General features: G+C 47.2%; 1 protein-coding gene across 9 annotated transcripts; it reads left to right on the forward strand.

Annotated features, from left to right (window-relative positions):
• Positions 1-26570, forward strand: eya4 (EYA transcriptional coactivator and phosphatase 4). 9 transcript variants are annotated; one of them, XR_003891404.1, is made up of 21 exons: positions 1-364; positions 2867-2921; positions 12682-12731; positions 14630-14751; positions 16498-16581; positions 17099-17176; positions 17524-17590; positions 17673-17815; positions 18241-18384; positions 18469-18551; positions 19205-19385; positions 19968-20104; positions 20225-20308; positions 22627-22716; positions 23002-23060; positions 23161-23321; positions 23425-23539; positions 23632-23753; positions 24963-25063; positions 25144-25244; positions 25882-26570. XR_003891404.1 is itself a non-coding variant. In XM_029850068.1 (20 exons), exons 2-20 carry the CDS (start codon positions 2889-2891, stop codon positions 25960-25962), a joined length of 1935 nt encoding a protein of 644 aa, XP_029705928.1. In that variant the 5' UTR covers positions 1-364; positions 2867-2888; the 3' UTR covers positions 25963-26570. The 9 variants fall into 9 exon arrangements, 8 of the variants coding, with proteins under 8 accessions (XP_029705928.1, XP_029705927.1, XP_029705934.1 ...); XM_029850068.1 differs by lacking the exon at positions 25144-25244; XM_029850067.1 differs by lacking the exon at positions 24963-25063.
• Positions 26571-26580: the final 10 nt, after the last annotated feature.

Consider the following 26580-nt stretch of genomic DNA (forward strand, 5'->3'; position numbering starts at 1 on the left):
GCACCGCAGCTCTCGGCGGCAAGAAGTTGAGCGCAAACTCCTCGGCGCACAAAGTTTGAGGCGGGCTAAAAATAAAAGAGTTTTCGGCAGAAATGAGCGCTGCGGGCAGAGAAGGTGAGAGTCGGGAATCGGGTTTGAGTCGGTGAAGCGCCGTGAGGACGTCCGGGGATCGTAGGTGGCGCGTTTTGGCGGAGCGTCGGTAATGGTCAGCGGTGGCTGGAGCGCTCTGATCCAGACAGTGACAGCCTGCAGACAGCAGGGAGAGCTGCGGCCGCCTCTCTGCATTTGATTATGAGCGTGTGTGAGAAGTGAAGCGAGACCGGGAGCTCCTCTTTAAACTGGACAGAAAATTAGTCCGACACAGGTGGGTCCGCTTCATTTAACTTTTAACCCAGGATACGAGTATTTCTATGGGCCAACTGTGTTGATATAAATCAAGAATAAGTCAAGAATTGAAATGATCGTCCTATTCATCTATAATTCGTAAAACAACTTCAAGCAGAATGAGCGCTCTATGGATGTTTTACGCGTCTGATTATTGTTTTTTCTTTACAAATCTAGTTTCGTCCTAAAATAGATTAAAACATTTTGAATTTGATTGAACACTTAATTGAAACGTATTATTTTTTTACGGGATTACAATGATCCATTAGACCTTTCACAAATAATTCCAGTGTTGCGTAAATTCTCAGGTGCACCTTCAAGCCGCCGGTGCGTCTGTGTCAGCATCTCCTGCGTGCGTGTGTGTGAGGGATGTATATGTGTGCGCGTGCGTGTGTGTAAGATTTTTCTCCCCTCTTGACCCACGTGGAGTTTGTGTTTATATTTGATATGTAGGAAATGGGAATCGTATACCGCGTCCAGGCTGCGGGGGCTTGAGCGGCCCCTGGCTATTGGCCCGCCGTGACAACATGACAGGTTAGGTGACGGCTCCACCATCTGATAGGGTCAACCCCGCCGTGATCCACACATTAGATTTTACATCTGGATTTTCTTAAAGCGGCCTATGCAGTTTAGGACTTCTTGCTCATGAACGTGAGCTGAAGGTAAATGTTTTTAGGTATAAATTAAAATAATGGCACCTCTTTTGCATTTCAATAATTCCGGCCCGTGTGTTTTATTTTGAAGAAGCTTTATCGGCCCATGAAGTATTTCCTTACGTCGTCTGTTTTATTTTGTTTAATTTTTTATTATAATTTCAGTCTACTTTTTTTTTTTTTTAAAGAAACCTTATTACTTAAAAAGAAGTTAAAACTGGAGCAGGATATTTCTAAAATCAAGTTTAATGAGTTTCATGATTCAATAATCAAACCAAATTTGTTTCTTTTGTGCACACACATATACAGATATATGTGTGTAGTACATATACAGATGTGTGTGTGTGTGTGTGTGTGTGTGTGTGTGTGTGTATGTATGTATGTATGTGTGTATGTATGTATGTATGTATGTATGTGTGTATGTATGTATGTATGTGTGTATGTACGTAAAGAAGTAACAGTGCTAACTACTTTTCACCACAGCAGCCTGCGGTTTGTCCGACGTCCTCCTAAACTCTTCTCCAACAGTGTGAAATTACCGCAGCGCGGCTGTGCAGTCCGGCTCTGATCCTCCGCACAGTATGTTTCTCGTGCTGCTTTCGATGTCCATCGGGAGAAACATAATTCTCTCTTCTGGGAGGCTCAAGGAAATGGCAGGCAATATTGATTCCCCAAGTCAGTGTCATGTAACTTCTGGGTCAGTCGGGGCTGTGCGGGGCGGTTGTATATGTGGAGAGGTGAGGAGACCGGTTCATCTGTAATTAATACAGCCGGAGGGTCTTTGAACGCATCGCCGTTCTGCAGTTTCCTCACCTTCTGAGACGATTTCAGGTTGGCTTTGCAGGTCAAAACGTGATAGAGGGCAGATTCCATCCTTTAAAGGTGAGGGGGAGAAACTAACAAAAAAAAACAGAAGAGGGTGAAAAGAGGGAGGGAGGGAAAAGGGGGAGGGAGGGAAAAGGGGGAGGGAGAGGCTCTGGCACAAATCAATTCACCTGAGAGACGCATTATTGTCTTGGGTTTCAGGCGAGGAGGAGCAGAGCGCTATGAAAAATTAAAAGGATGCCAGTTAGTTTAAAGGTTCAAGCTAGACAACTGCACACACACACACACACACACACACACACACACACACACACACACTCAACAAACTGCTGGAATTTGTCAAATCGTTAAATGCCAATCGAAGATTCCCTCAATGAAAAAATTAAATGAAAAGAGAAGTCGATAAAGGAAAACCTTAATTATTAGTTAACCTTACTTATTACTGAGAATTAGAGCAAAACGTTTTTATGGTTCTCGTATGTGTGTTTGTGGGTGTGTGTGTGTGTGTGTGTGTGTGTGTGTGACATCTGCGCAGTGTGGGGCCATTTTGTGCCTCTCTCTGCAGGGCCCTGTGCCCTCTTCAGTCCCGCCTCCTCAGCCTCCCCGTCCCTCCGGGCTCCTGATGTGACCCGTCTCCTGCAGCATTTGCTGTCTTCCAGCTCAACGCCGTGTCTGTAGTCCAGATGCAGCCAGGCGGCTGTATCGTTTACATGTCTCCGTTTTCATTGTTGATATTTACTTCTCTAATTATCTCCCCGCTTCGCCCGCGCCTGAGCGCGACACGCCAAAGTTAGCACCACCGTTTCCCCTTCCTCTCCCGTTGCTCACACATAAACACACCGGAGGCGACGGTGTCACGGGCAGAAAACGCAGGTTAATGGGTGAAGGTGGGGGGTCAGGCAGACCCCCAGGAGGACGTGTGAGGACAATAATGCACGTGAGGTTGGCAGCAGTTCACACTGGCACCACTGACCCATGCTTTCCTCTTCTGTTCTGATGTGCAGCAGATCAACCAGTCGAGGAACCATGGAGGCCTCACAGGACCTCAGCGAGCAGATGGTGAGTTAAACGCTACTGTATGCCGGCGAGTGTGTGAGAGTGTTCCTCTGAATGGCCACACAGACGCGGCACGTATGCCTGGCTAACGTGTGTGTGGTAACGCACAGCAGATGTTGTTCAGCGAGCGCACATTAACCATATGGCAGCAGCCGGAGCGAACGAGGATGGAGCGTGTGTGTGTGTGTGTGTGTGTGTGTGTGTGTATTCCAGAGGTTTCTTTTAATCTATAAGGTCTTTTTTGCAGATGTAAGTCCTGTACACACACACACACGCACGCACACACACGTGGGTGCGGTTCCCGAGGGTTGGTCAGAGCTTCGGCACGGCGGGTCCTCGGCGCAGCGTCCCAGTTCTGCTTGTTTAAAGATCAGCCTGTATTGTTGGGAAAATGATTTTGGCGGCGAGCAGAGGTCCGCTCGCATTTCAAAGTCGTTAGTCAGCCACCAGAACAGGTGTAATTTCATCTTCTCCTCCTCCTCCTTCATCAGGCTTGCTTTTCTCTCTCTCTCTCTCTCTCTCTCTGTCTCTGTCTCTCTCCCTCTGAGGCTCCACAGTAATAATAGCACAAAGTGGGACAGAGCTCATGAACTATGTTGTTTTTCTCCAACTTTTTGTGTCGCTCCATCAGACTCGCCCTGAGGTCAGGTTACGGACTGACCCGTGGTAATGTCACACAAACAACAACAATAACAACAGGAGGGGGGGGGGGCAGATGCGGGGGAAGATGACGGGAGCAGCTCGGCTCGCTGCCGTCCAAATATCAAATATTGATATCACACAATTACTTCGCCTGCTTTAAATAGGGCAGTGATATCATTCATAAAGGGAATGTGAGCTGCAGCTTCAAGGCATTGATTAATTGTTGGGTGAAAACAAGACCTCAGAGCAAAGACAGAGATTTTAATCATAATATAGTCAGATCATCAGAATGGAATGTTCTTTCTTTCAATATTCATTACCAAATATATTTAAACTGACTAATTAATGTCAGTGGGGGCAAATAAATACCAATTTCTATTTGTTTACCGTGTGTTTGGACAATTATTTTCCAGATTAACATGAATTTAAAAGCATACATATTAATGACATCTACAGCATTAGCATAACAAACATTAATGAGCTATTTTCCTTCTCATCATTAAATTCAGAAACTGAAAGTGTCTACGTCTTTCCCCGCAACACTTTATTGAAATGGGCGTGTCGCGGGCTAACCTCATACAGGATGTTTCGGGGAGTCGTCTGCCGACACCTGATCCTTCCACCGCTCCCATCTACCCTTTAAACCCCCCCTCTTTTTACCCACCGCATCCACGGTGCGTCATCTGGGTGATGGTCAGTCTCTCTCGGGCCCTCTGCCTGCTGGAGATCAGCCTGCCGTCTGGAGTCCTCGATGGAGCCCGAGGCAGGGCCAACAAGTGTTTAGCGTGCTAATGCTACTTTTAGCCTGTTTAAGTGTCTCAATCCACCTGTTGTCACATACTTGTACAGCTTTTGAGAAAAGAGAGTTAAGTGTTTTTCTTTTTTTTTTAATTGAGAAATGTTCACAAAAGTCAGTAGTGATATTTTTAAGTATTAAAAGGTCGACCGTATGGAGTTTCATTAGGATTAAGAAATCAGCTTGATCATAAAAACAAGCACATGGACCCATCTCATCAGAGACCGCCTCAAGAAAAAACTAGGTGAGGGGGAAAAGGGGGAAAAAATAAGAGAAAAGGAGGAAAAAGAGGTTCTTTTAGCTGTGGTCTCTTCCTCTGGAGCACTGGGAGAGGCCCTGGGTATGGCAGCTGTCCCAGTCTGTGTGTGAGAGAGACAGAAAGCCCAACTTGGAGGAGGAAAGGGGTCAGATTGCACCCCTCTTTCACCCCTACAACCCCATACAGATACATTCACACAAACTTACACGCAGCAGCAGCAGCAGAAGCAGCAGCAGCAGCAGCTAAATACGAGCACAGCCCAGCCCTGATTGCCAAGATCGCACTGGCGTCACAGACAGTCTGACAGCTCCGAAATCTGCCCGGTGACAAGAAGCGATGGCGGTAGCTACGGGGCGTAACAGCTCCCCCCCCTGGCATCTCTGTGGCGGGCTGGCATCCTCGTGGCACCTCCGAGGACGCCAGCTCAGTTTCAGCTTTGAGCGGCATGATTCTTGGGAGATTTATGTGTCGTTGGTAGCTGACTGTCGTTCGTGTTTTTAAAAAGTTGGGTGATGGAAAAAAAAACCCTAAACAGGCCTAAAACATCATCTGTTCATCTGTTTGTGGGGTTAACTCGTAGCTCACATGTGAAGGAGGCGAAAGTCGGGGGGAAGCTAGCTAGGCGCGAGGTGAGGGGGTCATAGACGGCCCACAAGCCAGGATGGTCCGATAGAAACGCCCCCCTCAAAACAGACTGCAGGATCCATTTAGACACCCCGAGTGACCAGCGTGGGTTTGCTGCAGGAACGCACCAGACAGGAAACCACACGCTGTGCGTGCCGAGAGACTGCGTGGACGTGCACGGAGGAGTTTTTCTGCTGTGCAAGTATAGCTGAGATCATCTAAGTGGAAGGGGGGAGCAAGTCGGTCACGCTCTTGCATTTTACATGTGAGGGTTATTACGGAAATTGATCACAAATCAAGAAGTTCCTGGTAACCGCCGTGCAGCTAGAACAGCGAACCGTTTCTCCTCCCGAATGCTCATCTGTCATTGGTTACCAAACACGGCGCACGTTTCCCCATTTTGCACCAAAGGAAATGAAAGAGCAACAATTGTGCTTTTGGTTATGGAGGAACCTGCCTGCCGCGACAGCTTCCTCTGCGGCTCCAGTGGGAGATTGTGTTACTCCCATTCTTCACCTCTGTGGCGAGCAGAGGGGGCCACGGGGGCCCCTCTTATCAGCAGCGCCGCGGGATTTCGAACATATTAACTCCTCATGCGACGTGCTTTCTGAGTTCTGTTTAGTCTATGTGTCTGTCTCTCCGTGTGTCTCTCCATCCGGAGTGATGATTTAGGGCCTATTGTGAAGTTGGCAATCCGATACAGAGCCACTGCTGCCGGTGGCGTCGGGGGCGGCGGTAGGTGCTCCATGGGTGTAGTCATGCTCACTGCTCTCTCCAGCCCAGGGCACATTGGCTCTCATACCTGTCCTCCACATTACACGGTCCTCTTCTTTCCCACACCCTCAGCTCTATGACATAGGCCCATTGACGCCCCCCCCCCCCGTCCCCCCCGTGTGTGAGTCCCCCCCCCCGTGTTGATGATGTTATTAGCAGGATGGCATGAACTGTTTCCTGTCTGGTCGGATGGAACAGTCTCGTTGGAGTGTCAGGCGGTGGTGACGCTCAGTGTCCAAGAGCATATGGCAGCCACCAGCACAAGCGTGCACGCCCTCTGCATGTGTCTTCTTCAAGACACCTACCTTATGCTCTACCTGCCACGTGCACACGGTGTGATGTCACTGAGCAGCATTATTTAACAGGCAGCTGGGAGGCCATTCATCATTTAATCAAAAGCGTCTGAAAGGGATCTGAGGGCTAATGAGATTAGCTTGAATTATTGATGCCGCGACCGTCGCCTCACGCTCACGCACACACGCACGGGTCAGTCTGCTCTCTAGTCCATCTAAACACATTTTTCCAGTGAGACACTGGAACTGGTTTTCCAGTAACACACATTCCTCTCATTGGAGGTGTGTGATGTGCACAGTCCCGGTCAGGATCTATCAAAATTTTAAACTTTTGTTCATTTGGATTTCACTTTGTGACCTCCATAAAGAGCAAAAGCTGTTGAATTTGCATCAGGAAGGTAAAACTGATGTCTCTGACTCTCATTTGCAAATTAAACTGACCCGAACCCGCTAATCCAACTATAGGAACTCCAGACAGGAAGGTCAAAAAGGTCAAAAGTCACATGATATCTGTGTGCGTCCATATAAAGCTTTGGGTCACTCACACATTCAGACACTGGGATCAATTATTTAGTTCAGCTAAGCAATTAATTGATTAATCACTTTATCAGTGACATGTGTGTGTGTTTGTGTGTCTGCTTGTGTGTGTGTGTGTGTGTGTGTCTGTGTGTGTGTGTGTGTGTGTGGAGCACTTGGCCTCAACTGCCCCTGCTCAACTAATCTGATGAGAGCGATTAAAAAAACAACTGGAAGAAACCTAAACCAGTGTGTGGCTGAACACACACAGACACACACACGCACACACACGTGCGTGTGCACGCAGACACGTCCATCAGTGACTTCTCATTGAGCAAAGCTGCATTAAATCATGCCTGTGATCCTCTCACTCTGTGAGACAATTTGGAGCCAATTTAAAGGGCAGATATAAGACCACCAGGTGGGAGAGGACAGACCGCCGGCTCTGTTCTCCTCCACTGCTTCTCCTCCCCAAAACAACTGTTTTAAATAAAAGGGTCTTTAAATGAAACAACGTTCGGGATTTTCTTGTCCTGGCACATTTTAAATGGCGTCACGTTTCTATTTTTATGAATGATGTCATCAGCAATGTAGCCTCTGAAGTACAGGCTGTCCTCCTTCGCGCCACATATAGGAACACACGCGTGCAAATTAATTAATAAAGTTAATTTAATTGATCACAGAAATGTTGTTGACATGGGACATTTTGTTTTCGCCTTTGGGTGATTTGAATATAAAGATTTCGACATGTGAGCTGCGGAGGTCATGTGTGAATATACTTCTATTTCTGGTGCTAGCTCAGGGCAAATTCATGTTTGTGAGAGTGTAGGTAAAACAAGAGAGAACGGAGCTGGAGAGTCCCCCCCCCCCAGAAAAAACCCAAACCCTCCTCCTCCCTGCCTGACAGACTCACCTTATTCTTCCCTTTCACTCCCTCACTTTTTCCCCCTCCAGCTTCCTACCACACCTGAAAAAGGGGCATTTTTGGAGGTATAAAGGGAAGGATAGTTTTACACCTCCCCAGGCTGGGGAACTAGGGGGGGGTTGTAGGAGGAGAGGAGGGTGGAGGAAGGGAGGGAGGCAGGGAGGAGGCTGAGCACAATGTATTTTACATGAAAGGAAGAGGATAGAGTTACCACAGCGATAACCACTCATACAAATGGAGGGAGCAGAGCGCTTTGAGCATGGGACCGTGTGTGTGTCTGTGTGTGTGTGTGTGTGTGTGTGGGGGGTGGGGGGGTTGTGTGGTAGCATCCTGAGTGTGTTATGTGATCAACACACACCGGCCCATGACCGCACGACATGTGTATGTTTGTTTATCATTTTATATCCATCCATCCATCCATCCATCCATCCATCCATCCATCCATCATCCATCCATCCATCCATCCATCCATCCATCCATCCATCTATCCATCCATCCATCCATCCATCATCCATCCATCCATCCATCCATCCATCCATCCATCCATCCATCCATCCATCCATAGAAAATGTCCATAATCTGCACCAGAAGGGTAAGAATCTCCAAACCAGATCTGCAAGCCAGATCTCCTCACAGACTCGTAAGGTCACCAAACCTCTGTAAAGCTGAGGCCGAAGCATCTCAGTCACCCTCTACTGGTAGCTTTAGGCATAGCTGCATCGGCTGCCTGACCCAACTGGCATGACATCACAGCTGAGTGTCGCTGGTAAATGCGTCATACGGAGGAAAGTGTGTTCCTCAGCAGCTACATTGCTCGGTGACACGGTTCATAAAAATAGAAACTCAACACTTAAATGGCCCGTTGCCCTACAGACCAATAGTGGGGCTGAACCGGTGGTCTCGGGACCCCAGCTAAAATGGAATCTGTTGAGTTCATCTCCTCCTCAGGGGTTGAACGGGTGACGGATGTGTTGCTCAGTGTTTCGGGGCTTCGACCTCTGCTGGCCACCATGACAAGCGTGATGAAGAAGAGAAGGGTCTGTCTCTGCCTGTCTCACCGTCTGCTGAGCGGGAGATGAACTGTGGTTCCACTGGAAGAGCAAAGTTACTCTCCAGGGCCTCTTAAAGGGGTGCGAGACACCTTCAGCAGACACTTTAAAACACTCCTAAAGTCAACAAAAAGCGAAGGCGACTCCTGTGATTTAGCCGCACTAATTCGCGGCCCACTTCCTCCGCCCGGCTCGCCGCTCTGTTATGCCCTTGCCATCCCGTTGGTTTGTTTTTCTTCGTCCCCTCTCTTTTTTGTGTGTGTGTTTTGGGACACCTCCCCGGCTCCCTTCTCCACTTGCTGTGAAAATATTTCATCGGGGATGTTTTTGGACGGCCCCCTCCTGATGGGGTCCTGCCTGGCTAATAATAAAGTGCTTGAGTTGTCAAGCGCTTCGGCAACACCCTAATCTGTTCTGACAGCCAGTCCTGCGTGCACGCTTTCAGACGTCCTGCGTGCGATCGTAACGCCGTGCACGTACAACACTTTCAATGGACGTGTGTGATGATGTGGACGTACGTGGCCACTGACAGTCTATCAATCAGGGTGTTTATTAGAGTGGGGGGGATCATGGTGGCTGAGCTAAAGGTGGATGGTGCACAGTTGGAGACAGTGGCCACGTTCCAAATCGCTCTCCAGGCTTGTGTTCCCCCTCAGCTGTTTTCTTTTCCCTCGTAGATGTCAAATTCCGGGGTTTGTCCAAATTGATTGAATAGACGTGCTCACACCTTGGAGTTTTTCAGTAAAATAGCCGGGACATACGTCATCAGAAAAGACCGACATTCGCCATTTTAAAAACATTTTGAAGACTCAGAGTTTGTGGATAAGGGAAGGAACTAGAACGGAATTTTGTGATTTGAACCCCTCTTTAAGAGTGATGTGTGTAAAACTGCCTGTATGAATGATTAAAATATGACATACGGGGAAAAGTTGTCCTCAGAAAGGCTCCTAATCCAGGTTCCCTGCTGGTCTGACATGTTTCTTAAATAAGAAAGGCCCTTGAAATACCCCTTTGAGGTATTCCCTGAAATGCATGTGTGCTTGACTAGCGTCTCTTAAAAATAATAGATTATGAGGTTTTTCTGTAACCTTTGCGATGCTGGTTTGACTCCTCCGCTGCCGCCATGGCGACCGCAGTGAAAGAGTGCTGTTGTCAGACAGGGGCAGCCGCTCCTCCGCTCCATAGAGTCGATGCCTCTGAACGGGTCACACGTTCAGCCGATGTGGTTCCAATTAACAGAACCAGACCAATGTGTGTGTGTGTGGGTGTGCATGCGCACGCCCAGGTGGAGTGGGGGGGTCCGATGTCCCATCCACATGGTGTGAAGTTTATGATCTGGCCCCTCTGCCTCACTGTAAAGTGAGCAGTTGGTGTTACATCCACTTCTCCACTTACTGCTGTGAAAGTAATGATGTTACCGTGGTTACGTCAGCCTAGAGTCAAATATGAAGCATTTGTGGAGTCATTTTTGGCTTCAGAAGTTTTAAGGTAAAAACGGCTGACTTAGTGTGAGTGTTGGGCAAGAGAGGCAGGAGGGGGACAAGGAGAAGAGAAAAAGAGGGGGAGGAGGCAGAGGAGGAGGGAGGCAGGACAGCAGCGAAACGTCCCCCATAACCAGAGCAGAGGCAGGCAGGAGCTGCGCCTGGATTCACCTCAGCGGCGCACAGATAAAGACAGCAGAGTGTCCCACAGCTCGCCTCACTCCTCCGGCCTCACTCCCCCCCGCCTCACTCCCCCCGCAGGAGCAAAAGTGAACAGAAGGGGAGAAGGAAGGACGCGTTCAGGAGATGATCTGGAGAGCGCAGAGGTTCGCAGGTAGATAAGAGACGAGCTGAGGAGGAGCGTTCGGGGGCGAGACGGAGGACAGCAGATGGTGCAGGTCTGAAGCGTGTGGAGACAGAAGTGGACTAACTAACCTGATGACACTCTGAGGTAGGACCGCATCTTTAACCCGGCGAACCCGACGGAGCTTCGTATGCAGACCAAAGCTGCAGTAAATGCAACAAAGATGTTTCCTGTATTTATTATAACTTTGTTTAACTGCTAAGTGGACAGAAATATTCTGAGATCTGTGGCTGAAGGCTTTAAAGATGTCCTTTATACGTAATAATCCATATTCAATTTGATGGTATTTTAGTGTCTTTGCTGATCTGTAAATACTTTATGGTTCCGCTTTAAGAATGTAAAAAAACCAACTCATAATGTTGAACGGCTTTTTTGTCCCATTTACATTTTCGTCTGTGTCGGCTCGCACGGTTCTAACCTGGTGTCGGATGTCCTGTTGCCGATGGGCTGGGTTATTAGCAGAAACATGCTGCTGCTCTTCTCTTTCAATTTCTCTTCCTCTGCACCACTTTGATCAATCTTTTGTCACTCGTTTGACTCTTTATGAGCTACATGACTCAATTTCGGCGTGTCTGTCTCCTGTGTCCTGTTTCTGGCTGCTGAATTGGTCAAACGTATCTGTTGATGAGTAATAATAGGTGGAAACAAACACAGTGTGTGTTCCTCTTAAATAAAGCATTGTTATCTGTGCTAATTAGCTGGGGTACCTGTATTTATGCCTCAGGGAATCCCCGGCCTGGGCAGGTTGTGTTCTTGGTCGGTCACCCAGCCAACCGGGTCACAGGTCACCTATATAAGTGGCTCAGATGACACAAATGGGTCCTTCAGCCCTCACGGCCACCGAAAAGCACTTAGGTTTTGTGTGCTGTTAAAATTCTATAAGTGTGGGGACATTTTTTACTTGTCGATGTTATTGTGACACAGCAAAGGAGCCCCGCTGGTAAAAGGATCAAAGCTGTGCTTCCACCAATAGTGTTGAGACAGAGACAGCCAGGTTTGTGTGTGTGTGTGTGTGTGTGTGTGTGTTCGTGTGTGTGTGTGATGTATGAGTGGACTCCAGTTTCTCACGGCCGTGCCGTTCATGTTGGCGAGCGACAGCCTTGTTAAATTTCAGTTAAGCATGAAATGCAACATGAAAGCAGCCTGTGTGTGCGTGTGTGTGTGTGCGTGTGTGTGTGTGTGTGTGTGTGAGATGTGAGCACCTCCTGACCTTTGACCCCTGTCTTAAACAGCTAAGTGCTATTCTTATTCCCTCTCTATGGGTTCCTCCCTATCGGTTCCTCTAACCAAAACCATAACAACACACACACACACACACACACACACACACACACACACACAAAATAGCAGTATCTGGGCCAGTGTGTTGTGTATTTACCTGCGATAGAGAAAATGTGCTGACCATGAGTGTGTGTGTTTGGCACCTCGCGCGTGCCCTGCACCTCAGCGGTGTGTGTTGACACAGTGATTACCGGGCAGCTGGTACATATTGGCGTGAGCTCCGCCCTGCATTTACTGTTGTAATTAGTTCCTGTCCCAAATAAGCGGCAGGAATTTTAATAGAGAACCTCTGGCCTGCCGTCGTCTTGCTCCACAGACCCTCACACACATAAAACCAACCTGTGAGGGAGTCTCCCTTGAGGCTGCAGTGTTAATTTGAATCATTCATTTTTACTCCTTAAATCAAACGGAGAGCATGACAACAAATGCAGCTTACAGTCGGGGCTCACAGTGACTCGTTAAAGGGCGAAGACTGGCGCCTTGTGACCTGACATGGCCCAGCCATGACCCTTTAACACTTCAAGGGTGCAGAGGCTCGGTGGGGGGACAAGCGAAAGTTAATATCTGTCACTTAAATGCTCGTTAGTGCTTCTGGCACAGCCGCGTCTACGTTTTTGCGCACCAGTGCTGCGTTTAAGTGCCATTTAGAAGATCGGAAATATCAATACTGAACATAGGATTGCTGTGCGCGCTGTTGAAAGTTTGAGGAATGTAAATGTGTGTTTAGTTAACATTTCCTCTGCTCTGGTGTCTCTGCAGGTGAAGAAATCACACAGTGAGTCTCATGTTCCAGACCCTTCAGACGCCAGGTAGTGTGTGTGCGCGTTGTGTGTGTGTGTGTTTCTTTCTTGTACATTTCTCATGCATTTTTAAAACTATTTGAATACACGTAAATGTTCATCCGTCACTCAAGTTAATAACAACACACATTTTAAAGTTATTAATTATTTATTTCATCATGTGCGATCTAAAAAAAATCGTAATATTTTTAATTTTATTTAAAGCAAAAAGCTACATTTTAAATCAAATGACTGGTGCACATTAGCGGGGGAGAAATACTTGTCAGCATGGAACTCCAGTTCAGGAACTATCAGTACTTCTGATCAATCCGTTTATTTAGGGCAAAAACTGCAAGCAATTAATCTTTCCAGTCAGAATTTAAATAATGGAAATGTGCCAGAAATTCTGAGGCTCCAGCTTTGAAAATGATACAATTCGACCCTTTTTTAGCAGAAGGGGCGCAAAAAGACATTTTAAGAGGCCGCCGTGGGCGCTGTGGCGGCTGTTGTCTGCTTCCTCGGTGTTTTGACGTTTCAGACAATCAGATGTGTTTCGCAAAAATAACAGCTGATAAAACAATAATCCTCAGCGGCGGCTTTATTTTCTTTAATACTCTGTCGATTTTTGCAAACTCCGTCGGAGATCAGGCGTAATGTGAAAAGCAGAGGAGCGTTTATGAAACACCAACTGCTGCCATCGCCTCCCGAGACTGCTGAAATAAAGAGGAAAGCAAGTAGGGGGGGGGGGGGGATTATTTCCTGCTGTGGCGAGACAAAAGAGAAAAGAAGAAAATAATCTGTTTTTGCAAGTTTTTCTTTGAGATTTTTGAGACTTTGAGTGAAGTCCTCTACCATTACGTGCTGTTGACATTAAAACAGCGCTAGTTGTTGTCCTTCAAAATGTCCCTGGGAGCAGAATTAATGTTTAGCTATAAATAAAAACAGAAGAATTGAGAGACGTGAGTTGATTTAGTCTGTTTATCTTCTGTTGTTTTGCACCTCTAAGTCTTTGACATCTGCTGAAAGTTATATGTTTATACCTGTCAGGCCCACTGTGGGCCGCAGTCATGCGCAACGATGCTATCTGCCCATAGCATTCAGATGGCCTCCCTCCAGACCGCAACACACACACACACACACACACACACATGCATGCACACACACATGCATGCACACACACACACACACACACACACACACACACACACACACAGAGCAGCAGCCCGCATTTTTTTAATGCTCCGTCCATCTCTGTCAATTCTTGCTTTGATGTGTCACACAAAAGCACAAGTGTGACCGGCCTGTGGGCACACACACACACACTCACACATGCGCGCACACACACACACACACACACACGCATACACACTCTCTGGTTTCATGCATTTGGGAAAAATGGTTAAAGACACTTCACACCTCACTTGACGGGCTATGGCGTCTGTCTACAGTATCAGTTGCCGTGGCGACACCATCTCCAGAAATACAATAAACACTGATATCAATATTTAAGGCCAACGCGAGCGCCGACGCTGAATATATATTTCCGTCCACAAGCGCACGCAGATCAACTTCTCCTTGTGTCGCGCTCACACATGCGGAACATCCTGTGGAACCGAAGCGTGCTGGCACGATGGGGGTTTGCACCAGAGCCCGGAATTACTCACACATTCAGGTTCTCCGTGAAAGAGCCGACAGGCCCGCGGACAATGTCTAATGCCCGAGAACACATGCTCACGTATGCTAACCGACGCCCATTACATTTTCACTTGTGCACGCACAGTATTTGTGTGCAAACGCGCCGCCTCTCACTCCGGCGGGAAGTCTTGACATAATATATGGGCTGCAGATTCCCAGCTGTGGGAGCGTACAGCCGCAGAGCTGCTCTCCGGTCAGAAATCGCAGTTGTTGTTTCATCTCTCCTCCTGCAGGTCTATGGACATGCAGGACCTAGCTAGTCCTCATAACCGAGTGGGAGGCGCAGATTCCACAGGCTCCAAACTGGACAAGAGCAACCTCGGCAGCCCTTCCATCACCTCCAATGGATTAGGAGGTGAGACGGAAAAGCATGACCAAAGACCCAAACACTTCAATGAAGCCAGCAGCATTAAAGCGCCCAACACGTCTCGTCACGCGTTGTGGCTAGTTTGGCTGCGTCTACACCTTAAAATGTCAACTTATTGGCCCAATTCTCATCTATATTTCCATTTTGAACCCTTGGCTCCTTAAAATCTTTGAAATTCTGCTGGTTTCCTGGAGGTTAATGTTGTTTGTACAGATATTAAAGTATCAATCACTGCATTAAATGAGTAAAATTCCCTCAGTTATTGCTGTCTAGCATCAAGCACTTTTAGACTGCACCTCCACATGTTGCGCTAGCACTTACCGACGTCTCATTCGCTGAAGTAACGCAGAAGATAGATCAGCTCTGAGCACCTCTGCTGCTCCTGCCGATTAATGTGGGAAAGATCTGCTCAGTTATTTATCACAATTGGCTCCAGCACACACACACACACACACACACACACACACACACACACACACACACATTTTCATTTCCCTGAAAAGCAGCTGATGCTGAAACGTAAACCCAGTGCTGTCAGTCATCAAGCATAGACAAGGGTTTTTTTTTCTGGAGCATTTTGGAGAAATGGAAGGAGACGTGGAAACACACCCCAGATGCTGGCAGGAGGACGCGGGTAAACCTCTGGAGAACACACATAAACATGCGGTGAAACACTTCTGCTCTCCCCAGCTAAGCTCTTGGCAAACATTGTGTGTATATGAGTAAATACGAGGCCGACGTCCCACTGGAAACTATGTCCTCCAACGGAGAATGAAAGCGCCACCGCTCTCTTCACTGTCAACACCAGCCTCCCTTTCATCCCTTTCTCCTTCGCTTTTCACCCGCTGTTCTGGTTCCAGCTGACTGTTTGTTCTCGCCCGCACTCAGTTTTGATCTGATGTAACATCGCTGGTCGGAGGGCCTTAGTTTGATCCCCGGCTGATTTAACCAGAAATGGAAAAAAAGAGCTTTGAATCGCATTGTAATGGAAAACATGCCATTTCGGTCAACTCGCGTGTCAGCTGACACCCTAGTCACAGAAATAGTTTCGTTCAGAGAGGACCTAATGGGCCATATTAGAGCACATTAAATCATTTTTGATGAGCTTGCGGCTAATGGTTTGAGCAGACCGTGCCAGGACAACACGCTCACAGCCAAAACAAACTACATACCCAGCATTCTCCCCACCTGACATCAGCTGGAGCTCGGGCCCAGGGGCCATCTCAATGGCAACTCATTTGTCTCCATTAGGGCTCGTCCGGTGGGTCCTAACGACCCCCGGGAGGATAGATGCAGTTGTCCCGGATGAAATCATGGCGGCAGAGCACCGCTGATGATGGATTCTACTCATGTTGAGAGAAAATCGGATGGACAGTGTTTTAACGTTAGCAGGTGCTCCCCTCGTTAGCGACGTGCTTTTTTATCCCGTGCGAGGAGCCGGATCGATACATCATCACGCTGCATTTCCAGTGGATTAAGTTCCACTTGGCAGCACAGAGCTTCTCCTTTTATAAAGCACAGGCTTCAGAATGAATGTGTTAAAGTGGAGAAGCCAATCTGTTTCACGTCTGTTCGCAACCAGGCTCATTAGCATTTAGCAGTGTGACTAATGATTGTGTCAGATGTGAAATAAAAATATCACTGATAGTAAAATTATACTTGTTTGTTTTTTAAATGATGATAATTACTCAGGGTGTTTCATTATTACCACGTTCCAACCTTGCACCCTTTTAGGTGAGAGCATGACAGTCCTAAACACGGCTGATTGGTTGTTGGGCTGCAGCAGCCCCTCCCCCGCATCGGCCTCCAAAGACTATGGTACAGAGGCGCACGCGTACGATTCATAGTTGCACGAGAAGTTTGCTGTTCTCTGCAATCTGATGTTTTGGTTTTGCAAGAGTGGGTTTTCTGTTTGACTTGCAGTGCTGTGATATGAAGCTGTTGCATGGTTTGAAGAATGATGTCACAGAAAAATAAACCTTTAATAAAGGTTTGAGAGGAAAAGCCTGTATATTAAGATGTAAAGAAACTCACTTTTTCACTAGGACACCTTTTTAGCATACAGAGGCTTTTCTAATTATGTGTTTCTAATTAAAAACTTCATCATTGATAGGTCCATAAATAGTTTAGTTCATTCTTCTAATGCATGGATAAAGGGAAAAAATGGATTTAAGGTGAAAGGGGCCTGCAGACACAAACTAGAGGGACTCTGCTGCTCCTGTTGCTGTTCTCTCGTGTGTGTGTGTGTGTGTGTGCGCGCGCGTGGGCACGCAGGTGTGTGTGTTTGTGATGGCAGCCAGTCACCTGATGCACTGCTCTTTCTGCCGTCCTTTAGTAAAAACAGAGCCTTTGAACAACAGCGACACGGCCACCACAACAGGGGACGCAGTCCTGGACACCTACGCGGGATCAGGTAACACACGGCCGTCCGCACAAATGCACGGTTTTCAGCAACACACGACAGCGTCCCTCTCAGCTCAGCAGTGGCGGGTCTGCTGAGAGCTTTAATCTGATGATGCATCGGTTGTCATCATCAGAGCCTGGCACAGGTGTGTGAGGACGAGGGAGAGAGTGTTTTTGGGCACCTTTTCACACACGTCGCACAGATGCGAAGGGTTTTGGTTCCGTCTGCGGCTCAAACTGGTTCAGATGAGGTTGGCTGTACCGCTGCAGCCGACCTGGAGGCCTTGGACGTGCACGGAAAACAGAAAAATGGAATTGTCGTTGTTGAAGTTGCTAAAGATTGTTGTTTTTGTTCAGTGATCACCAGCAGCGGATACAGCCCCCGTTCAGCCCACCAGTACTCTCCTCCCCTCTACCCCTCCAAGTACGTCTGTCCCGTGCACGCGCATATGTGGTTAAAATGGTAAATGCTGCTACTTCACCTGCTGTTTCCTCCCCTCCTCCAGGCCCTACCCCCATATTCTGTCCACGCCGGCAGCCCCTCCCATGCCGACGTACGCTGGCCAGCCCCAGTTCAGCAGCATGCAGCAGTCGTCCGTCTACACCGCCTACTCCCAGACAGGACAGCCATACGGCTTGTCTACCTATGGTACGCACACCCCGACCTCCTCCTTCGGCATTAAAACGGAGAAATGTTCCTACTTTACATGATCTGAAATGATCCCGGGGTTAAATGCCATGTTTCTGCACAATTGGAACACTTCTTCTTCTATGGTTTAGCAACTTTTTCCAGTGCAAAAGGTCCCTGCCCCTACCCTCAGGCCCAATAGTTGAGCCAAAATTCTTCAGGTCCCCACCAAAGTTATCTGTGATATTTCTTTGACCTCTTCCACGTCCTCCCACTGTGTTTCATGGAAATCCACCCATCGGTTGTTGCTATAATCCCCCTCCCAGTCCAACCATTAGCTGTCTGAGCGGAGCCAGAATGACAGCATCAAGTTTAGAGAAAACATTGTGAAAATATTCAACAGTTTGGATGAGTGTTGCAAAGATAGGCTGTTCTTTTCATTCCAGACCTCGGCGTGATGCTGCCAGGCATTAAGACAGAGGGCGGTCTGTCCCAGAGTCAGTCCCCCCTGCAGACGGGGCTCAGCTACAGCCCCAGCTTCAGCGCACCTCAGCCTGGCCAGACGGCATACTCGCCCTATCAGATGCCAGGTCAGCTGGGGAAAGACTTTCAGCCCCAACTGGTGACAGTTGGGTTCGAAAGCATTAAAGAACTTGTTTTTCTTGGGTCCAAAGGTTCCAGCTTCAATCCCTCCTCGGGCCTGTACGCCACCAACAACTCGGTGTCCAACCCTGCCAACTACACCACCGCGCAGCAGGTAACTGCCACAGTTTTTCTCATTGCCGCCGCCTCATGACTTAAACACGGAACAATGGCTTTGTTCTAAATATATCCATATGATGAATTGTGCTGCGGTGGCGGAATACTTTTTATTTTAATGTTCCCCCATGATGGATGTGGCTTTACGGGGAGAAACCGCGCTTAATGTGGCTGAAATTAAAGGGAAATACAGTATCTGTGCGCGTAGGACCGCGCACGGACGCGAGCTCTCGCGCACTGGTGCTGCACTTTGCAGAGATCGACGACGCGGTGACAGTTTTTAAGAGCTGACTCATAAAAACTTCCATCTCGACTAAAAGCCGCGGCAGGAGGTTTTGATTGTCCTGGAGATATAAAACGTAGAATCGTGGAAGAAGAAAAGAAAGAGTGGGAGCACGTAAAAACCCTCCGACGGCCACTTTCAAACTCTTTGAGCCCAACGTTGCTAATTTCCTGTTTTCTGCGGCTCTTTTGTCCTGCTGCGTGGAGATTAGAGGGAAATGGTCACAGAGTGGTTAGTGTACTCAACATTAGAGCTGCAGATCTGTCACTCAGACCAGACAACAAAAAGCAGAAAACTCTGTGGCGACTGATGCAAAATTCAGCATAAAATATACAAAAAATGAAATTTTCCACTGTTTGTCTCTGCAGGATTATCCCTCCTATACAACATTTGGCCAAAACCAGTATGCCCAGTATTATTCTGCCTCCACTTATGGGACTTACATGACCTCCAACAGCATTGATGGCACAGGTTCAACGGCGGCCTACCAGCTCCAGGATCCCGCCGCTGCCGCCGCCATGACGGGTCAGGCTGCCGAGCTTCACCCAGGTGGGAAAACGTTTTTGGAGTGGTGGCGTTTACGTTCGCCCGGAACTGGGAAGTCGCCTGAATGTTAAGCTGAAGAAAGTGGAGGAGAGAAAGCAGCAAAATGTCCAAAGAAATGGTTTTTCCTCGGATTATTTTGGCCATAACTCAGAGTCCGATGAAAGGACCTTATCATTCCCCTGTCATCAACACTCTCCCTCTCTGTTTCTCGCTATTGTGTGTGTGTGTGTGTGTGTGTGTGTGTGTGTGTGTTTTGTCCATTCTCTGGCTGCCTTCTCCCTCTCTGATGGAGACATAACAATATGGGAGCTAAAGCTAAGTCTGCTTCTAGTTAGCACACTGCAGCAGGTACACATGGCTTTAGGAGGGTGTGCGCGTGCACGCTCGTGCACACTTCTGCAGGGCTGTGTTATCTTTGTAAGAAGTGATGCATCTCTCCTGTCACCTTTAGCTTTTATTAGCATTAGGGTGCTCTTTAATCCCGGACACAATCCCAACAATCCTCTGGGATTATCTCACGTTCGCTGATTTTTGTTTGTTTTGCTCTTTAGGACGTTAAATGATGACGTTTGTTCTGTCTTTCAGGGGACTTTGACACAGTTCAGAGTCCGTCCACGCCTATCAAAGAGCTGGATGAGCGGGCGTGCCGGAGCGGGGGATCTAAATCCCGAGGCAGGTCCCGCAAGAACAACCCCTCCCCTCCTCCAGACAGCGACCTGGAGGTGAGAACCTGCAGCTCCGACCCAACAATCTGTCGGAAATGCAGCATTCCCAGGCATCAATGAAGTCTGCTGAAGTATCCGTGCTAAAAGAGCTGGACCTTTTCCTCCTTTTCTCTCCAGAGGGTCTTCGTGTGGGATCTGGATGAGACCATCATCGTCTTCCACTCTCTGCTCACAGGCTCCTACGCGCAGAAGTACGGAAAGGTAAAATCATCACCAGTTCCCACAGCCGTGCCGCAGGATGACTGTCGGGTATCCCGGATTACGTCTGGGACAAAACAGGCCTGATTTTGTTTGAGCGAGAGGCGATGAAACGAGACACCGAAATCACCACAGATGGCGATTTATGACCGGATCGTCAAACTCCGCATAAGCCTGATGAACATTCCACATGTGGGGATTATTTTCTGTCAGGCTCTGACTTGGGCAGCATTATGGCGTTAACTATATAAGGACACCTCGCCTTCCCAAGGTTTAGGTGCATTCTTTGGGCTGAAATTTGGTGAAGTTTGAGCAAAAACAAAGCTGTTGGTTGAGTTTAGGCAACAGAGATTCGTGGGTGTGTTTACACAGCACAAATTCTCCATCACGGTTGACAACTGAAATTACACGGTTATGTTTAGGCAATACTGAGCCTGAATGGGATTAGTTACCACAACTACTTAATTACATTTGCAAAACTAAAACTCTTGGTTATGGTTAGAAAAACGATGGTTAAGGTTAGAAGAAATTGTCTTTTCGCAACTTCGAAAGCAACCAAGACCGTGGCGTTTCCTCAGGACGGCGTTCCTCAGGGTCACGTGTTGCTGAAACAGTTCAGAGAGCTGGAGCCAAAATCAAACGCTGATTAAAAGGATTTTCCCCTGCTGTGATTATGGCTTTTGGCATAAAGAATTGTTGCTAATGTGCAATTATGAGATTACCTGATATGAGCCATCAGAATTCTGGGTAATCTGAAAAGTTCCCCTACTCCAGCAAACCCTTAGAACCTGGTCGAGCCTCTAATGACCCTTCAAATTAAACTCCCGATGGCAGTTTAGTGTTTTTATTTTCCTATTTACTTTTGCCTTCCTTTCAGGCTTCATTATGAGCTCATTTGGTGGTCTCACCTCCTCATATAACAGCAACTCTGTTTATGTTCCCTCTGATTTTAAGAACCTCCAGCTCTGATGACCTCATCGCGTGTCCAAAGGCTGCACATTGTTATGTGGTGATGTCATTTCCTGTGTAGGCGTCTGACTCGTACAGGTTACAGCTCCCCTCTCGACCAAACTGTCATCAAACACACACACACACTCACAGAGTTTGGACCCAGACCCGGTAGCCTCGGCGTTTTTACAGATGCCTTTTGTGGGCACTGATGTTCTTCCGATTTGCCTGCAGCCATAGAATTTAATGTTCAGCAAGTGGTATTTAAGGGGTTTAAGAAAAGGCTCTGGTGTGTTGTAAACTGTATGTGTGTGTGCAGGAGTGTGTGTCTCTGTGGAGGACTCATGAGCCCCTGTGGTTAATCCAGCTCCGTTTATTTACAGTAGAGGAACTCGGAATACCGAAGGATATTATCACAAATGAAGTCCTGGCACGTGAGGACAAAGTCGTACTTTTCCTCTCTACTGAAAGAAGATGGGAATGTTTTTTCACCTCATTTGCTGCCGCTGCCCTCAAGAAATAAAGCAGCAGCTGTGTGTGTTCGCCACCCGGCCAAAGTCGTGTTTACACGGTCGACATGGGAACCATAAGTTCTCGCTCAGACTCCGAGGATATTTTTGCTGCTCCTCATTTATCAGCACGGGAGTTAATTAGGGATAATTAGGGACTTTTCAGCGTAGCAGTAATAACAACAGAGGCGGAGAGTGGGATTGTTTTAGGTAATCCAGTAATGCTATCGCAGGTCGGTGATTAATGGGATTATTTAAAAACACTGGAAAAATGTCCCTTCTGGCGCTGACAAATGCATCACACTGTGACTGACACGGCAGCAGGAAAATGCATTTATTAGCAGATGTGTTTTTGGAGAGTGTTGCTCTTGATGCCCCCCCCCCCTTCCCACTGCCCCCATTCAGGAGTGTCATCAATCAGTCTCTCTCCCTCTCGCTCTCTGTCTTTGTGCTGCGTTCACTCACTTTCACCATCCTCCCCGTTAGTTTCCTTCTATTCTGGTCGTCTGACGGTGTCAGCGAATCGCGTGGCAGGTTGTCATCCCGTACTGACCTATCACTGATGATGGTTTTTGCAGCTGAGCCTTGGCATTACACACACACACACACACGAGAATGAAGAATGTTGATGGGACAGAGCAAGTGCAACCTGTCTGTCAGCAACTGCTGTGATGATGAGCGGGGCATACCACATTTACAACTGGGTGGGGGCGGAGGGTGTGAATTTTGGGAGGAGAAATAGAGGCAAGATTTTGTTTTTCCACACTGAAGGAAGTGCAGTTTATACTGGGAAATAATTAGTCTCAAAGGTGATGTTCTGTTGATGATGATGATGATGATGATGTGCTCTTTCTCTTGAATTAGGACCCTCCACTGGCAGTTACACTGGGTCTGAGGATGGAGGAGATGATTTTTAACTTGGCAGACTCACATTTATTCTTTAATGATCTGGAGGTGAGACACACACACACACACACACACACACACACACACACACACACACACACACACGGCTTTTATCCTAAACGCGCTTACTGCCCCCTGATGGTCAAAGGCGGTATGACACACCACGTAAGAGCATTTGATTGATTTTTAACACCTCCCCAATGTGTCATCAGCCAGCGTTTGTCTGGTTGCCCTTTTTTTCTACTTCATTGTGTTATAATCATGAATAACAGTAACTTATTTAAAGTTTACACGTTGCATTGTTTTCTTTTTATTTTATCTGTGTGATTCCAGGAGTGTGATCAGGTACATATTGATGATGTCTCATCTGATGACAATGGCCAAGACTTAAGGTGAGCGTTTAATGTATTCAAGTAACACCCATAATTCTTTGATCGTTTTTGTTCCAACAGAGCAGATTTTTCAAATAAAACATATCATTATTATCGACAGTACTTACAGTTTTGCAACTGATGGCTTCCATGCAGCTGCAACCAGCGCCAACCTGTGCCTGGCTACGGGTGTCCGCGGCGGGGTTGACTGGATGAGGAAACTGGCCTTCCGCTACCGACGAGTCAAAGAATTGTATACCACGTACAAAAACAATGTGGGGGGTAAGCCAGCCTGACAGGAATGTGAAGACGTGCAGGGAGTGGACGCTTTTGTGTGCATCCGATTGTGAAATGAGAACACATTCAGACTCAGATCCATCTTCAGGTCTGCTGGGCCCGGCTAAGAGAGACGCCTGGCTGCAGCTCAGAGCGGAGGTGGAGGCTCTGACCGACTCCTGGCTCACACACGCGCTCAAGTCCCTGTCCATCATCAGTTCCAGGTGCCCCTCTATGGTGTATTTACGCTCCGTATCGCTGGTGGTGCCTGCCGTGCACCCTCCTGACACATCTGATGTCTGTCTGCATCCCACAGGAGTAACTGTGTAAATGTGCTGGTGACCACCACCCAGCTCATACCGGCACTGGCAAAGGTCCTCCTGTATAGTCTGGGAGCTGTTTTCCCTATTGAGAACATTTACAGCGCAACAAAGATAGGTAAGACGCACACATTCCTCCAAAGACAGTGTTATTCATGGTAAATGATCACTTGATTGCTAATATTTAGCCTCTAACAGAATTAATAGTATCTTTTTAATGTGCTTAACCTTTATAGAACCTTTATTTTGTTTGTATCCTAACAGTGTGGGAACAGTTCGAATAGACATCCAACACTTTTTAGCCCCACGGCTGATATTGTTTCTGTTCCATCTTCTCCTGTTATTGCAGAGTTTATTCAGCCAGTTGTAATTGAAAACACTCATCAGGTGATTTTATTCAGTAAACCCGGTTTGGCTGCATGCGGGACAATAAACAGACTCTCTAGAATGTTTCGATGTGTAAAGATTGGCCATGTCACAGCTGTCCGGACTAGTAAATGTTCCCACAATTCTCATTTTTCTGACGTATCTACAGTCTTTTTGTTTTTTTTTTCTCTACATAATTAATCTTTGAGGTCATAAATACATCCAGCAACTTTGGATGATGACTTTTGGAGCTGGGAGAAAAGCTGTGAGTCAAATTAGCTTAGCATCTTGACCCCCAATCTTCCTCTGAGTGAGCCTGATTGATTGCAGCTGCTGGACTGAGCGTTGTAGCATCTGGAGCTGCAACACAAACACTCACCTGCAGCTGAGAGAAAATGGCTCCATCAAAGATCAACCAAAAAAAAATAAAAAAGAGCCGTAAGCATGTCTGCAATAAATTAGAATCTGTTTAAGTTCAGGTGTCCGTGTTTATCGTCATCATGAACTGAGAGGCAGCTGTCCAACAAGAAAACTGATCCAGATGTTGAAGCTCTGTGCTCCGTAACAAAACTAGGCTGTTTTTACCGCGACCTTTAACCCCCGAGGTCACAGCTACTGTCAGAATTACAACCTAAATCCAAATTAAAGGTAAAAGAACACTGAAAGATGTTTATTTTTTGTAAATTCTTAAGTCATCGAGTTAAAAAGAATCAAAGCATCTTGTGAAAGTGAGTATTTGGAGGCTATATTGATCTGACACTAGTGAGGAAAACAAAAAGAAACTCTTCTTTTGGACACATTAAAAAAAGATTAATATGCGAGTATTTTGTACATCCTCTCCCCTTCATTCATCATGCACACACACACACACACGCGCATGCGCACACACACAGGTCAGTCGCTCTTTGTGCCTCACTTGCATCTAAATGAATCCTGTGAAAGCCCGTCTGTTTGTCTCCAGGCAAAGAGAGCTGTTTTGAGCGTATAGTCTCCCGTTTTGGCACTAACATTACATATGTTGTGATTGGCGATGGGAAGGATGAAGAGCATGCAGCCAGCCAGGTAAACATACGGCTCCTGAACTCTGACCCCTCTGACCATGTGACCCTCCTTCCTCCCCTTGTTTATTTGTGTTTTTGCAGGAAAAGAGAGTTGCTTTGAGCGCATTATGCAAAGGTTTGGCAGGAAAGTAGTATATGTTGTAGTTGGGGATGGTGTGGAAGAGGAGCAGGCAGCCAAAAAGGTAATGGACCCGTGCCCTCCATCATGACCCTGCCAGCTCTGATTGGACCGAGCCTCCTTTTCTGTGCTGTCATAGAGGGTTTTGTGTTGGTTGTTTTTCTGTTGCTTTGTTTTCTTGTGCTGAGAGTGAAAAGCTACAATTGATGCCGTTTAAGCACCAAACCAGTGACAGCGGTGCAACTGAAATGTTTGCTTTTGTTAATATAAAACCCATTCTTCTTCTGTGGTGCTGGGTTTTATTCTTCATGCTGGGTGCTGGGATTGTGAAAGGAACACTCTGGCATTATGGGATATGTGTGTAATCACATTCTTGCTGTGGGGTGAAAGTAGAATTTCTGCATCCAAAGCTGAAGCAGCCAGATGAAACATGCCGTTGAACATCGGAACAGGAATTTAATCTAATTTAATTAAATGTTTTAAGCAACATTTGAAAGCATGGCGTACTTTTACTCAACACTCAGTGCAGAGGCAGTGATACACCTCCCAAAATGCCAAACTCCTCCTGTAAGCCAGAGTAGAGCTGCATGGGTTTCGTTTGCGGTGCCATAAATATTGCTGTAGTGTCATTTGCATGCCTGTAGGTGGCGGTATGCAGCGGCCACCGTCTGCTTTCACTGACGCTTGTGTCCACTCCGCAGCACAACATGCCCTTCTGGAGGATATCCAGTCACTCTGACCTGCTGGCACTACACCAAGCACTGGAGTTCGAGTACCTGTAACTATTACGGCAATATGGACTTGAACCATCAACCATGGACACGGTCGACTGGGCAGCCCTCTTATTTAATACACTGCAAAAGTTTGAATTTTTTTTTTTTTTTTTTAAATGTCTGGATTACAAACTGAATGGTCTTAAAAGGAGGGGTGAGACAGGAGACTCAGCCGGGGGGGTTAGATCGCTAACCAGTCTAGGTCCAGCAGGGGCCTAACACTGGGAGATGGACGCTGTGGACCCCCCTCCCCGTCCCTGCAGCTGGAGCAGACTGGACAGCCTGGAAACGATCCTACCGGGACAAACGTTTTTAACCGTGCATCACCCGGGTTTCTAGCAGGCCTGTTTGGATCACACCCAGGATAAGCTTGGGCGGCGTTTTATGTACTGGTGTTAATACCCGTTTTGTATGTTTTTCTTCCTGGTGGTACAAGCATCTGTAAATTATTTACAATATAGTTAAAGGGTAGTGGATGTTTAACTTAAAATTTGGGTTCTCTATTCTGGACTTTTGTAATTTGGGGGCAGGGGTGGGGTCAGAGATGTGCACCAAGTGTTTGAATGCTTTTTTTTTTCCCTCCTTAAAATCTGTAGATAAAGAACTTATCCAACTGTGCGTGTCTTC

This window comes from Takifugu rubripes, chromosome 16 (genome assembly GCF_901000725.2).
Source record: "Takifugu rubripes chromosome 16, fTakRub1.2, whole genome shotgun sequence".
In the NCBI taxonomy this organism is placed as follows: Eukaryota; Metazoa; Chordata; class Actinopteri; order Tetraodontiformes; family Tetraodontidae; genus Takifugu; species Takifugu rubripes.

Excerpts from the sequence above, each read along its gene's own strand:
- eya4 (XM_029850068.1), top strand. The coding sequence starts at position 2,889 with ATGGAGGCCTCACAGGACCTCAGCGAGCAGATG. Across the intron at positions 22,717-23,001 it reads TATTCTTTAATGATCTGGAG|GAGTGTGATCAGGTACATAT; the intron begins GTGAGACACACA and ends GTGTGATTCCAG. Across the intron at positions 23,061-23,160 it reads GACAATGGCCAAGACTTAAG|TACTTACAGTTTTGCAACTG; the intron begins GTGAGCGTTTAA and ends TATTATCGACAG.